Raw genomic sequence first — 15715 nt, forward strand, 5'->3', positions numbered from 1 at the left:
ATCAACGGCCTCTCTCTCTCTCTCTCTCCCTCCCCCTCTCTCCTCTCTTCCTTTCTCCCTCCCTCTCCTCTCCCCACTTCCCCCCCTCTCCTCTCTCCCCTCTCCCCTCTCTCTCTCTCCCCTCTCCCTCCCCTCTCTCTCCCTCCTCTCTCCCCCTCTCTCTCCCTCTCCCCCTCTCTCTCCCCTCTCCTCTCCCTCTCCCTCTCTCACCTCCCCCTCTCTCTCCCTCTCCCTCTCTCACCTCTCCCTCCTCTCCTGCCCTCCCTCTCCCTCTCTCCCTCTCTCATCTCTCTCTCTCTCTCCCTCTCTCACTCTCTCTCCCTCTCCCTCTCCCTCTCTCTCTCCCCCCTCTCCCTCTCCCTCTCCCTCCCACTCTCCCTCTCTCCCCCAGTCTCTCCCCCCCAGTCGACAGTGTCGGGAGTGACGGCTGCCTATAACCGTGAGCAGCTGTGGATGGCCAACGAGGGTCTACTCACCAAGCTCCAGGCCCGTTGCCGGGGTTACATGCTGCGCCAACAACTGCACCAGCGGATGGGCTTCCTGGAGAAACAGAAACCGGCCATCCTCACCATCCAGGTGGGGGAGGGGGATGGGGGATGGGGGAGGGGGATGGGGGAGGGGGGGCTCGAGGATGGGGGAGGGGGGGGGGGGGGGGAGAAGGCTCAAGGGGTAGAGGGGGTCAGGGAGACGGAGGGAGAGGGGAACGGGGAGAGGGGCATGAGATGGAGGGGAGGGGGGTTGGGGGGTCAGGTGAGACGGGGGAGCACAGGACATGGATCAAGGGACAGAGAACACATGACCACGGGGCAAGGACCGCAGACAGGGTACACGGGACACGGAGCTGTGTTTTCGGGGTCAGGGTTGGGCCGTGACTAGTCCCGTGGCTTCTTGGTTTTGCAGTCTAACTGGAGAGGCTACAAGCAGAAGAAGGCCTACAAAGAACGGCTGCAGCACTTCAAGGACAACACAGCCGCTGTGGTGAAGGTGAGCAGGGGGGGACCCGTACCCCGAAACACCCCCTCTCCCCTCGCACTGCCTGCCCCACCCCACCCCGCCCCGCCCCGCGGCCAGCACCTGCCGGGAGCCTAAACCACTTTGTCTTTCCTTCCTACTCCACCGTTCATTCACCTCCCCCTCTCCCCCCCTCCCTCACTCCCTCTCTCTCTCTCCCACACACCCATCTCCCTCCCTTTCTCTATTCCCCTCCTCACCCCCTCTCTTCCCCCCCCCTGTCACTCTCACTCCCCTCCCCCCTGTCAAATCCCACTCTCAACCCCCCCCCCCTCCCCTCCTCTCCTCCCTCCCCCTCCCCCCTTTTCCCCCCCCTCTCTACCCTCCCTCATCCCCCCCCCTGCTCTCCACCCCCCATCCCCCCCTCTCTCCCCACCCCTCCTCTCTCCAACTCCCCCCCCCTCCTCTCTCACACCCCCCCCCCCCCCCCCTCCCCCCCCCCCCCCCCTCCTCTCTCTCCCCCCTGGACAGCTTCAGGCCCTATTCCGGATGCTCCTGGCAAGGAAGAAGTATCGGGATCGGTTGAAGTATTTCAAGGATCATGTGAGTGCTGTTACCTGGTGCCGTTTTGTACCTTCATAAGTGATAGAAGCAAAATGAGGCCATTCAGGAAACTCAGGTGTTGGGTATTTCAGGTGAGGGGGTTCCTGTATCTGTACACTGTGGACGTCTCGATTATAATCACGTGTTGTCTTTCCGCTGACTGGTTAGCACGCAACAAAAGCTTTTCACTGTACCTCGCTGCACGTGACAATAAACTAAACTAACTTTCCCCAAACGTTAACAGTTTCCCCCCCCCAGTAGGGGTCCCTCTACGCAGGGATTGTCCCCTCTACGCAGGGATTGTCCCCTCTACGCAGGGATTCCCCCCTCTATATCGGGGACCTGAGGTGGAGGCTACTGCATCGAGGTGTTCCCCACAACCTGTTTCTCTCACGGTTCACAGTCTCGCCAGCCGCCTGCTACTGTTGCGGGCTGGAAGAGTCTGTGTACCACGTGTACATAGAGTACGTGAGGCTGCAGCCCCCGTTCCAATATCTAAAGGGGCTGCTCCTTGTCTGCTGGCGGGACTTCACACCCCCTGTGTGTAGGGGAGAGGGTAGGGTGTCTAAAGATGAGGGTGGTGGGTGAGAAGTGCAGCCAGCAGGCAAGGAGCAGCCCCTTTAGATAATGGCCAACAAGAAGATAAAGGCCAACAGAACACCGGGGTCATAGAAAAAGGTGCAGGAGTAGGCCATTCGGCCCATCGAGCCAGCACCGCCATTCCAAATGATCATGGCTGATCATCTAAAAATCAGTTCCCCCCTTCCTGATTTATTCCCATATCCCTTGATTCCCTTGGCCCCAAGAGCTAAATCTAACTCTCTCTTGAAACATGCTTCTGTTTTGTTGCCAGGTGGCTGACATCATTAAAATCCAGGCGTTCATCAGGGCCAACAAGGCCCGGGACGATTACAAGACTCTGAGTGAGTATTTGAGACCCTCTGAGACCTTTCACAGAGTGCTGGAGTAACTCAGCGGGTCAGGCAGCATCTGTGGAGAACATGGATAGGTGACGTTTCACAGAGTGCTGGAGTAACTCAGTGGGTCAGGCAGCATCTGTGGAGAACATGGATAGGCTTTCACTGCTGGAGTAACTCAGCGGGACAGGCAGCATCTGTGGAGAACATGGATAGGTGACGTTTCACAGAGTAACTCAGGAGTCAGGCAGCACTGTGGAGAACATGGATAGTGGGTTTCACAGAGTGCTGGAGTAACTCATCTGTCAGGACCTGTGAGAATGGATAGGTGACGTTTCACAGAGTGCTGGAGTAACTCAGCAGGTCAGGCAGCATCTGTGGAGAACATGGATAGGTGACGTTTCACAGAGTGCTGGAGTAACTCAGCGGGTCAGGCATGCATCTGTGGAGAACATGGATAGGTGACGTTTCATGGATAGGTGAGGGGTCTCAGTTTAAGGATAAGGGGAAAATCTTTTAGGACCGAGATGAGACAAAAAAAAAATTTCACACACACGAGAGTGGTGAATCTGTGGAATTCTCTGCCACAGAAGGTAGTTGAGGCCACAGTATCATTGGCTATATTTAAGAGGGAGTTAGATGTGGCCCTTGTGGCTAAAGGGATCAGGGGGTATGGAGAGAAGGCAGGTACAGGATACTGAGTTGGATGATCAGCCATGATCATATTGAATGGCAGTGCAGGCTCAAAAGGCCGAATGGCCTCTACTCCTGCACCTATTTTCTATGTTTCACAGAGTGCTGGAGTAACTCAGCGCGTCAGGCAGCATCTGTGGAGAGAAGGAATGGGTGACGTTTTCGGGCCGAGACCGTTCTTCAGACTGGAAAAGTCTAAACCCTGGAGAAGTCTGAGAAGGGTCTCGACCCGAAACGTCACCCATTCCTTCTCTCCAGAGATGCTGCCTGTCCCCGCTGAGTTACTCCAGCACTCTGTGTCTAACTTTGAGGAAGAAGTTGTCTTGATAAATAGTGAAGGGAAGCGAGGGTTGTTCACACAAGCTCTCTCTCACACACACACGTTTCTCTCCCCCCCGCCCCGTACAGTCAGCGCGGAGCAGCCCCCGATGGGAGTAGTGCGTAAGTTTGTTCACCTGCTGGACCAGAGTGACCAGGACTTCCAGGAGGAGGTGGAGCTGATGCGTTTACGTGAGGAGGTGGTGACCCGCATCCGCTCCAACCAGCAGCTGGAGAATGACCTCAACACCATGGACATCAAGATCGGGCTGCTGGTGAAGAACAAGGTCACGCTGCAGGTACGGACTCACGAGCCAGGCACGGACCAGGCGGTGATTCCCTGCTGTATCTGTAAACCCAGACTAAAACTGATGGGAGCCCAAGGACAGGGAGCTGAGATGAGGTTGGTGTGTGGGGTGGAGGTGGCAAACCAGACCAGACTAGGCCAGGCCAGGCCAGACCAGACCAGACCAGACCAGACCAGGCCAGGCCAGACCAGGCCAGACCAGACCAGACCAGGCCAGGCCAGACCAGACCAGACCAGGCTGCAGGAGGGAGAGTTGGGGGACCACCTTCATGTCAGCAGAAAGGGTCAAATTGCAGGACTACCTCAACCCTAATGGAAAACCTGAGGGCAACACTGGGAGTCACAGATACAGCACAGAAACAGGCCCTTCAGCCCACCAGGTCCATGCCGACCAGCGATCCCCGCACACTCTACAACGCTATCCAACACACGCTATTTTTACCAAAGCCAATTAGCGGACAAATCTGTGCGTCTTTGCAGTGTGGGAGGAAACCAGAGCACCTGGAGAAATCCCACATGGTCACACGAGAACGTACAAACTCCGTACAGAGAGCGCCTGTAGTCAGGATGGAACCCGGGTCTCTGGCGCTGAGAGGCAGCAACTCTACTGCTGCACCACCGTGCCACCCATCGACTTGCTAGAGTGTGTAAATCACTGCGGTGAGAGTGGGGGCTGGGGGATAGAGACTGGATCAGGGCTTTGCAAAGGGAAGTAGTTGGACTTAGCGGGAATACATTTCTGGGCTGTGGGAAGAGAGCTCCTACTTTTTTAGCGAGACCAAGCGCAGGCTTGGCGATCGTTTTGCCGAACACCTCCGCTCAGTCCGCCTAGACCTCCTGCGGTCTCCCGGTTGCTAAACACTTGAACCCCCCCCCCTCCACTCCCATTCCCACACTGACCTCTCTTCCCCGATGGGCCGTTGCAGGAGGTGGTGTCACACAGCAAGAAGCTGACCAGGAAGAACAAGGCCCAGCTGTCGGACATGATGAAGATTGACCGGCAGAAGGGAGGGCTGAAGGGGCTGAGCAAGGAGAAGCGCATGAAGCTGGAGGCCTATCAGAACCTGTTCTATCTGCTGCAGGTCAGAGCGCCAAACCCCGACCCTGGGAGAGCGGTGGTGACGGAGCGTTAGCGTGTCTGTGTGCGCGTGTGTGTGCGCACATGTATGTCTGTGTGTGTGCGCACATGTATGTCTGTGTGTGTGGGGTGGGTGCATGTGCACATGTATGTCTGTGTGCTAGTGGGTGCATGTGTACACTAGTATGCATGTGCATGTGTGCGCGCACATGTATGTGTGTGTGCGCGCACATGTATGTCTGTGTGTGGGGCGGGGGATGTGCGTGTGTTGGGACGGGTTACATGACCACCCCTGTGGGACGTGCAGTGACGGCCTGTGTTTCTCCCACAGACCAACCCCACCTACCTGGCCAAGCTGATCTTCCAGATGCCGCAGAACAAGTCGACCAAGTTCATGGACTCTGTCATCTTCACCCTGTACAACTACGCATCCAACCAGCGCGAGGAGTATCTGCTCCTCAAACTCTTCAAAACTGCCCTGCAGGAGGAGATCAAGTACGACACACACCCCTCACCCCCCCCCCCCCCGTCACCACCACCCCCACCCTCCCCTCCCCCCCCCCCCTGGTGTGGTGTTCCCCACCCCCCAATCTGCCCCCCACGCTCACCCTCCCTAGCCCTGGTGTTGACCCCACCCTCCACTGACCCCGTGCCCTGTATCCCCCCAGGTCTAAGGTGGACCAGCTGCACGAGATCATCACGGGGAACCCGACGGTGATCAAGATGGTGGTGAGCTTTAACCGGGGGGCGCGGGGACAGAACGCCCTGAGACAGATCCTGGCGCCGGTGGTCAAGGAGATCATCGAGGAGCGAGGCATGAACATCAAGACCGACCCCATCGACATCTACAAGGCCTGGGTCAACCAGATGGAGTGGACCAGCTGCACGCGATCATCACGGTGACCCCCGGTGACCCCAGCATCCTGACCCCACCACCCAGGTCACGGGGACAGAACGACCCCTGACCCCATCCTGGCCCGGTGGTCACGAGATCATCCACCACCCATTTGGTCACGACCCCCCGACCCCACCGCCCAGGTCACGACCCCTGACCCCACCACCCCAGGTCGCAGACCCCGAGGCCAGGTGACCCCACCACCCCAGGTCCCGACCCCACCACCCAGGTCACGACCCACGACCCCACCAGCCCAGGTCACAACCCTGACCCCACCAGACCCCCCAGGCCACGACCCCACCACCAGCCCAGGTCACGACCCCACACCAGCCCAGGCCACGACCCGTGACCCCACCCCACCATCCCAGGTCACGACCCCCTGACCTGACCTCACGACCCTGACCCCAGCGCGCCAGGTCACAACCCCAGATCCTGACCCCACCTCCACCCCAGGTCATGACCCTCGACCCCAAAGCACGTTGTGACTGTACCTGGGTGCACGTGACAACAAACTGAACTATAGTCAGGGTTGGTTTAGGGAACTGCGCTCCTGTGTCACAGTCAGCTGATGGGCCAGATCCCTGTATGTTTTGTAATTCTGATAGGAGCAGAATTAGGCCATTCGGCCCATCAACTCTACTCCGCCATTCAATCACGGCTGATTTATCTCTCCCTCCTAGCCCCATTCTCCTGCCTTCTCCCCGTAACCCCTGACACCCGCACTAATCAACAATCTATCTATCTATCTCTGCCTTAAAAAGATCCGCTGACTTGTGGCCTCCACAGCCGTCTGCGGCAAAGAATCCCACAGATTCTCCATCCCCCCCCCCCCCCTCCCCGCCTGTTCCTGCCCGTTCTTGTCCTGGTAGGTGCCGCCTGCTGACAGTCTCCCCCTCTCCCTGCAGCAAGCTGCCGTATGATGTGACCCCGGACCAGGCTCTGGGGCACGAGGAGGTGAGGCTGCGCCTCGACGGATCCATCAAGAACATGCGCAATGTCACCGACAAGTTCCTGGCTGCCATCGCCACCTCTGTCGACAAGATCCCGTGAGTACCCACCTCCCCTCCCCCCCCTACACCTGGCATCCACTCCCTCTCTCCCTCCCTCCCTCCCTCCCTCCCTCCCTCCCTCCCTCCCTCCCTCCCTCCTCCCTCCTCTCTCCCTCCCTCTCTCCCTCTCTCCCTCTCTCCCTCCCTCCCTCCCTCGATCCATCCTTCCCTCTCTCCCTCCCTCCCTCCCTCCCTCCCTCTCTCTCCCTCCCTCTCTCCCTCTCCCTCCCTCCCTCCCTCCCTCCCTGTCTCTCTCCCTGTCTCTTTCCCTCCCTCTCTCCCTCCCTCCCTTCCTCCCTCCCTCCCTCCCTCTCTCTCCCTCCACTCCCTCCCTCCCTCCCTCCCTCCCCTCCCCCCCCCCCTCCCTCCCCCCTCCCCTCCCTCCCTCCCTCCCTCTCCTCTCTCCCTCCCTCCCTCCCTCCTCCCTCCTTCCCTCCCTCCCTCCCTCTCTCTCTCTCTCTCTTCACCTCCCTCTCTCCCCCACAGCTATGGGATGAGGATCTCTTGCCAAGGTGCTGAAGGACTCGCTGCACGAGAAGTTCCCCGACGCCACCGACGAGGAGTTGATAAAGTGGGCGTGCGGGCGTGCGGACCCCCCCCCCCCCCCCGTCCACTTTCTCCATGTCCACCTTCCCCCCGTGTCTCCCCTGGGTCCCCCTCTGGGTGGGGGGATAGGTGTGTGTGGTGCTGTGGGGTGGGTGGGGGGGTGGGTCAGGTGTGGGGGTTGGGCAGGGTGCTGTGTGCGTCTCCCTCACACCCGTGGTGGTGTGGCTCTGTGGCTGTGGGGTTGGGGTTGGTCAGGGTGGGGTTGGGCAGGGTGGGTGGGCAGGGTGGGGTTGTGTGTGGGTGGGTTGGGGGAGGGGGGTTGGGGTGGGGGGAGCTACTGTGTGCGTCTCCCACTGACACCCGTGTGTCTGTAGATCGTGGGTAACCTGCTGTACTACCGCTACATGAACCCTGCCATTGTGGCGCCGGACGCCTTTGACATCATCGACATGTCTGCGGGCGCGGGGGGTCTGAGCACTGATCAGCGCAGGAACCTGGGCTCCATCGCCAAGGTGTTGCAGCACGCTGCCTCCAACAAGATGTTTGACAAGGAATATTGTCACCTGGCCTCCATCAACGAGTACCTGTCCCACGCACACCTCAAGTTCAGGTAACCCCACTACACCTCCCCTCCCCTCCATTCCCTTCTCCCCTCCTCTCCTCTTCCCCCCCTCTCATTCCCCCCACCCCATTTCTTTCCTCTCCTCCTCTAACCTCCCCTTCTATCCAGAGATGCTGCCTGTCCCGCTGAGTTACTTCATCTGTTCGTGTCTATCCTTGTAAATCATCTCACCTCACTTCTTACAGAACGGCAGCTTCATGTTTTGGCTCAGCGACCATTAACGAAAGCTCTGCTTCTGTCATCCCCGCACTCATTTCATTCACTCACGCACCCCATTTGGTCTGTCACACACACACGCACGCACAGCCCACCATCAATCCTCTCTCTGTCTCTCTCATTCTCTCTGGAGTTTGTCCTTCACTCTCTCTCTCTCTCTCGTTCCCGCTCACTGTCCCGCTCTGTCTGGTTGCAGGAGGTTTTTCCAGTCAGCGTGCGAGGTGCCAGAACTGGAGGATAAGTTTAACGTTGACGAGTATTCTGACCTGGTGACGCTCAACAAGCCCGTCATCTACATCTCCATCGGGGAGATCATCAACACTCACACGGTAAGCTGCTGTAGTGTTGGGGTGTTGCAATGCTGCTTGTTGTGTGGGGGGGTACAGGTCTGTTGTGTTGCTGGGTGGGTGCAGGAGGTTAAGGTGCCACGTTGGTGAGGTGGGGGGGGTACAGATGTTGCCGCTGCCCCTGACCATTTCCCTCCCCCACCACAGCTGTTCCTGGACCACCAGGATGCCATCGCCCCCGACCACAACGACCCCATTCACGAGCTGCTCGAGGACCTGGGAGAGGTGCCCACCATCGAGTCCCTCATCGGCAAGTACAGCACCCCCCACGTGCCCCATGTGCGTGCGTCTGTGTGACGTGCCCCATACATGCATGACGTGCCCCATGTGCCCCATGTGTGCGTGTGTGTGACGTGCCCCATGCATGTGTGTGTGACGTGTGTGTGACGTGCCCCATGCATGTGTGCATGTGTGTGACGTGCCCCATGCGTGTGACGTGCCCCATGCGTGTGTGTGTGTGACGTGCCCCATATGTGTGTGTGTGATGTGCCCCATGCGTGTGTGTGTGTGTGACGTGCCCCATGTGTGTGCGTGTGTGTGTGACGTGCCCCATGCGTGCGTGTGTGGGTGACGTGCCCCGTGCGTGGGTGTGACATGCCCGATGCATGTGGGTGTGTGTGATGTGCCCCATGCATGTGCGTATGTGTGACGTGCCCCATGCGTGTGCGTGTGTGTGTGTGACGTGCCCCATGTGTGTGTGTGTGTGTGACGGCCTTGTTCCGCAGGTGAGGCAGGGCTGAGTGAGGCGGGCAAGGAGCTGCTGGCCAAGACGGAGGTGTCGCTGTCTCTCACCAACAAGTTTGACGTGTCGGGCGGGGAGAACGAGGAGATGAACGCACGCACCCTGCTGCTGAAGTAAGTCACGGCCGCTGCATTCCTCTAGAACCCCTCACATCCCCACACGCTCCCTCCACAACCTGTTCAGTGTTGGTTCATTCTGCAAGAGTGGCCCAGCGGTAGAGTTGCTGCCTCACAGCGCCAGAGACCCGGGTTTCATCCCGACTATGGGCGCTGTCTGTACGGAGTTTGCACGTTCTCCCCGTGACCTGCGTGGGTGTTTTCCAGGTGCTAGTGTGTGTAGGATAGGATGAGAAGGAGTTTCTTCCCAGAGGCCATTAGAACTGTAAACTCTTTCCTCACCAGTGACTCACAGATATGTCATTACTGAACATTTCTGTCCTATCCTGTTGTGTGTATGTGACAAATAGACTTGACTTGACTTGATGTGTGGGGATCGCTGGCCAGCATGGACTCGGTGGGTCGAAGGGCCTGTTTCCACGCTGTATCTGTATGTACACTAAAATAGACTAAAGGACCCTTGACGCGATAACCCTGGGTTGTGTGTGGGGATCGCTGGTCTACCTACCCCATGGACTCGTGTGGGCCCATGGGCCTGTGACTACCACGCTGTATCTCTAAACTACACGTGACTACCCCGTGTCTAAAGGACCCATAGTCGCGATCCCCTGGGTTTAACCCGTGCCCCGTGTCTGGGGTACTCCCCTCTGTCTGTCTACCTACCCCGTCTCCCTGTGTGTCTCCCGTCTCCCCGTGCCTGACCCGTGTCTGCCCCGTATCTACCCCATGTCTACCCCGTGTCTCCCCCGTGTCTACCCCGTGTCTGACCCGCGTCTGACCCGTGCCTGACCCGTGTCTCCCCCGTGTCTCCCCAGCACCAAGCGGTTGATGGTGGACGTGATCCGTTTCCAACCCGGAGAAACGCTGACCGAGATCCTCGAGTGCCCGTCCTCCACGGTGCAGGTACGTTACACACCTTCCGGAACATTCCCTGGCCCACTGACCACCTGCACGTCCCCCTCACCGACTGTCCCAGCTGTGGTCTGGGGTCTGTGGCCACAACAAGGGGCACAAACACTGCACCAACTCCACAACGTTGCCAAGTCAACCTCTAATGTCCTTCACAAGTTCAAGGGCCTGAAGATGTTCTTCAACCTGGAGGTCACGGTTTGCAGGCGTCTCCTGGACATCCCCTATCGGGTGGGGTGGTCAGTACCTGTGACGGACCGGCCAGTGTCCACCACTCCGTTATCTCCATCCTCCCTGGCCCCTGGCCATTCATGTTCCCCAACCAGGTCCTGATGCAGCCAGTCAGTGAACTCTCCTCCGCACACCTGGAGTCACAGTGATACAGCGCGGAAACAGGCCCTTCCTTCACCCCAACTTGCCCACACCGACCAACATGTCCCAGCTACACTAGTCCCACCTGCCTGCGTTTGGTCCATATCCCTCCAGACCTGTCCTATCCATGTACCTGTCTAAATGTTTCCTAAACGTTGGGATAGTCCCAGCCCCAACTACCTCCTCTGGCAGCTCGTTCCATACATCCACCGCCCTTTGTGTGAAAAGTTACCCCTCAGATTCCTATTAAATATTTCCCCCTTCACCTTAAACTGATGTCTGCTGGTCCTCTATTCCCCTACTCTGGGCAAGAGGCTCTGTGCATCTACCCGATCTATTCCTCTCATGATTTTGTACACCTCTATAAGATCACCCCTCACCCTCCTGCGCTCCATGGAACAGAGACCCAGCCTACTCAGCCTCTGCCTGTAGCTCACACGCTGGAGTCGTGCAGGGGTCTCAGGGGGTGGGGGTTTTGGTGAGCGGACTGACCGGGGGGATGTATTGTGCCGTGTTTGGGCAGGAGGCAGAGCACCAGCGGGCCATGCAGCGGCGTGCCGTCCGAGATGCCAAGACCCCCGAGAAGATGAAGCGGAACCAAGCGCAGGTGGACGAGAACCTGATGTCGCTGACGGAGAAGAAGGAGAAGATCGAGCACAACCTGAAGAAGTTGACGGCTCTGGGGAAGGTCAACCCCACAAACAAGTACCAGGACCTGATCAACGACGTGGCCAAGGTACCCGCACGCACGCACACACGCGTGTACACATACGTACATGCCACACACGTACACGTACATGCACACACGTACATGCCACACACGCACACATACACGCACATGCACACGTACACACACACCACACACGCACACATGCTACACACGCACATGCACACATGCCACACGCACACACGCACATGGACACACACGTACATGCACACGCACACACACACACCACACACACACGTACATGCACATGCCACACACGCACACATACACGTACATGCACACGTACACACACACCCACACACACACACACATGCCACACACACACGCACACACATACACGCACATGCACACACACGTACATTCACACGCACACATGCCACGTACACGCACACACACACACACACACGTACATTCACACACACACATACACACGTGCACACTCATATACATATATACGTACACGCACACACACACACACACGTACATGCACACACACACACACACACACACCACACACACACACACACACACACACACTCATTCTGCGACCCCTGTGTGGGTGAGGGGGGGGGGGGGGGGCTGGGGTGGAGGGTGGGTGGGGGCAGCAGTACCTGTGCCCTCCCCGATTACCTGTGGTGTTGGTGCCCCCTCCCCTCCCCCCCCCCCCCCCCGCAGGATATCCGTAACCAGCGGCGATACCGGCAGAGGCGGAAGGCAGAGTTGGTGCGTCTGCAGCAAACCTACAGCGGCCTCATCTCCAAAACGGCCTTCTACGAGGAGCAGACTGATTACTACAACCAGTACATCAAAACATGCATGGACAACCTGGCCAGCAAGGGCAAGTACGTACCCCCCCCCCCCCCACACCACACCCCCCCCCCCCCCCCCCCCCACCACACCCCCACTCACCCACTCACTCACCCCCCACCCCCCCCACCCACCTCACTCTCCCCCCCCTCCCCCCACGCCACCCCCCACCCCACTCCTCACCCCCCCCCCCCCCCCCACACACACCCCCACCCAATCCTCACTCACCCCCTCTACCCCACCCTCTCCCTCCTGGTGCTCGGCACGGTGCCAGGGCTCATGTACAGCACCGACCCACATCGCCGAACCCCAACCACACAGCACCAGCCCCCAGACACACACTCCACACTCCACACTGCCAGCTGGGTTGTATGGCTGATAGTTTATCGTGGCCACAGGTTCTGACACTCAACGACACGCCTGGTGCTACCCCAGTAAATCACACCCTGTGCGGGGACAATCGTGCCGTACACAAGGCCAACGGGTAGTGAGGGATCTGCCCATCAGGGGAACAGGCCCTTCGGCCCGACTCGTCCATGCTGACCTAGAAGCCCCATTTACACAATCCCCTCCATCCGCCCCGCAGGGTCAGACACGTGTGTTCACTGATCCTCTCTCCCCTCCCATCACCACAGACTCTCCAAGAAGCCGGGCGATGTGAAAGGAAAGAAGAGCAAGCAGGTGTCACAGCGCTACACAGCCGCTCGGCTCCACGAGAAAGGGGTGCTCCTGGAGATAGAAGACCTCAGCTCCAGCCAGTACGTGTCCCGGGGGAGGGGGGGGGGGGGGGAGAGTAGGGAAGGGGGAGGGGGAAGGGGGTGCGGGATGGGAGGAGGGGAGGAGGGGGGGGAGGGGGAAAGGGGGGTGCGGGATGGGGGTGGAGGAGGGGGGAGGGGGAAAGGGGGTGCGGGAGGGGAGAGGGGACGGGAGAGAGGGGGTGTGGGGTGGGACAGCCACACAGTGAATGAGGGGCGAGGAACTCCTTGTTCCCGGTTCCTTCAGACAAGAGTCTGAATGACAGGAGAGAGGGGAAGACGTGGGAATGACGGGTTGGGAGGAAGGGAGGGAAGAATAAAGATAAAATGCAGAATATAGTGCTACAGTAACAGAGAAAGTGCAAAGTCCACAATGAGGTTGGTTGGAAGATTGCATTTACAACTGTAGCTTATGGGAGGTGTAGGAAGGAACTGCAGATGCTGGTTTATGCCAGAGATAGACACAGAGTGCTGGAGTAACTTAGCGGGTCAGGTAGTATGTACGGTTGCTGTCTGTACAGAGTGTGTACGTTCTCCCAGTGGCTGCGTGGGTTTTCTCCGGGTTTCCTCCCACACATGGCTGATTTGGTTTGTTTACAGTGTTACAACTATAAACTGCCCCTAGTGTGTGTAGGGTCGTGTAAATGTGCGGGGATCGCTGGTCGGTGGCCAAAGAGCCTGTTTCCACGCAGTATCTCGGAACTAAAAACAATTATTTTCTGTTCCAGGTTCAAGAATGTAATTTTCGACATCTGTCCGACAGAGGAGGTGGGCGACTTTGAGGTGAAGGCAAAGTTCATGGGGGTTCAAATGGATTCCTTCATGCTCCACTATCAGGTAATAAACCACCCACAGAAGGGCCAGCTCACCCCACACCACCCCCTCCTTCCCCGATCACAGAACAAATACCCACCCACAGCTCCCCTCCCCGATCCAGCCCAGAAATAGGCCCTTCGGCCCAACTTGCCCATACCGACCAACATGTCCCACCTACCTGCGTTTGGTCCCAATCCCTACAAACCTTCCTATCCACGTACCTGTCTAATTGTTCCTTAAACGTTGGGATAGTCCCGGCCTCAACCACCTCCTCTGGCAGCTCGTTCCATACACCCACCACCCTTTGTGTGAAAAAGTTACCCATATTAAATCTTTCCCCCTTCACCTTAAACCTATGTGCTCTGGTTCTCGATTACCCTACTCTGGCCAAGAGACTCTGTGCATCTACCCGATCTATTCCTCTCATGATTTTATACACCTGTATAAGATCCAGCTGCGCTCCAAGGAATAGAGTCCCAGCCTACTCCAACCTCTCCCTGTAGCTCAGGCCCCTCGAGTCTCGGCAACAGATACGGTAAAAGCTTTTGTTCGCTGTTCAGTGAAATCATACTGTACATGAGTGTAATCGAGCCATCCACAAGTACAACAGGTAGTCAAAGAGAAGAATACCATAGTGTTACAGCATTACAGTTGCAGAGAAAAAGGTGTGTCGTGGAGGTAGATAAAAATGCTGGAGAAACTCAGCGGGTGAGGCAGCATTTATGGGTCGAGTCCCGAAACATCACCTATTCCTTCGCTCCATAGATGTTGCCTCACGCGCTGAGTTTCTCCAGCATTTTTTTTTATCAACCTTTGATTTTTCCAGCATCTGCAGTTCCTTCTTAAACAAGTGTGCAGTGAGGTTGGTCGGAAGATGAGGACCACGCAATGTAACCATTGTGTTCGACCAGTGGTCTGTTGAGGGTGGGGAAGGAGCTATTCCTGAAGCTGATGTTCCGTGCTTCCAAACTTCTGCAACTCCTGCCAGTCGGGAGAGGGGAGAAGGAGGAAATGACCAGGGTATGAGTGGTCCCTTGATTAGGCCACGGGGAGAACGTGCAAACTCCGTACTGACAGCGCCCGTAGTTAGGATCGAACCCGGGTGTCTGGCGCTGTGAGGCAGCAACTCTACCGCTGCCCGACCGTGCAGCCCCAGTGTAGCTGGAGTGGACAGGGTGGGGCATCGTACAGGCGTTTGATGCAGTGGAGTGAATCACAGACTCACTATCGTGGCCCAGGCTCCCTCAAATCATTACTCTCTGCAACTGTAATGCTGTCAATTGTTGATAATTTTATGCTGGGAGTTGTGGCGAAGGGCAATGTATATCCACGAACACCTGTAATAGTCCTCGTGGCCAGCATGTGGGGAACTAGCAGTAGATTTACCCAGCCGACTGTTCCATGCATCATCAAGCTCACGCCACTCTCTCCCTCCCTCCCTCTCCCCCTCCCCCCTCCCTCCCTCTCCACCCTCCCTCCCTCCCTCCCCCCCCTCTCTCCCCCCTCTCTCTTTCTCCCTCTCCCTCTCTCTCTCTCTCTCCCTCTCTCTCCCTCCTTCTCTCTCTTCCTCTCCCCCTCTCGTCCCCTCTCTCTCCCCTCCCACCCTCACCCCCTCTATCCTCCCTCTTTCTCTCCCTCCCTCTTTCCCTCTCTTTCTCCCTCTCCCTCCTCTCTCTCTCCCTCCCCTCCCCCTCTCCCCCCCTCCCTCCCCCCCTTTCTCTTTCTCTCCCCTCTCTCTCTCCTCTCTCCTCTCCCCTCTCTCTCCCCCCACACTCCCTCTCCCCTCTCCCCCTCTCTCCCTCCTTCCTCTCCACTATCTCCCTCCCTCTCTCCACACACTTTCTCACTCCCTCTCCCCCTCTGTCTCTCTCCTCTCCCCCTCCCCCTCCCCCCTCTCTCTCTCTACACCTCCCCCCTCCCCCCTCTCCC

General features: G+C 58.0%; 1 protein-coding gene across 1 annotated transcript in view; it reads left to right on the forward strand.

Moving 5' to 3' along the window:
* iqgap1 (IQ motif containing GTPase activating protein 1) overlaps positions 1–15715 on the forward strand; it is a 55217-nt gene that overhangs the window by 38669 nt on the left and 833 nt on the right. Inside the window, 21 exon segments of the mRNA XM_055662880.1 lie at positions 406–576; positions 901–984; positions 1483–1554; positions 2408–2477; positions 3573–3781; positions 4716–4871; positions 5199–5362; positions 5536–5766; positions 6668–6808; positions 7298–7313; positions 7315–7382; position 7544; positions 7732–7967; positions 8392–8524; positions 8690–8792; positions 9268–9397; positions 10216–10303; positions 11205–11417; positions 12084–12250; positions 12851–12973; positions 13699–13807. Coding sequence (XP_055518855.1) covers positions 406–576; positions 901–984; positions 1483–1554; positions 2408–2477; positions 3573–3781; positions 4716–4871; positions 5199–5362; positions 5536–5766; positions 6668–6808; positions 7298–7313; positions 7315–7382; position 7544; positions 7732–7967; positions 8392–8524; positions 8690–8792; positions 9268–9397; positions 10216–10303; positions 11205–11417; positions 12084–12250; positions 12851–12973; positions 13699–13807 — 2685 coding nt within the window.

The sequence above is a fragment of the Leucoraja erinacea genome, chromosome 36 (genome assembly GCF_028641065.1).
Source record: "Leucoraja erinacea ecotype New England chromosome 36, Leri_hhj_1, whole genome shotgun sequence".
Lineage (NCBI taxonomy): Eukaryota > Metazoa > Chordata > Chondrichthyes > Rajiformes > Rajidae > Leucoraja > Leucoraja erinaceus.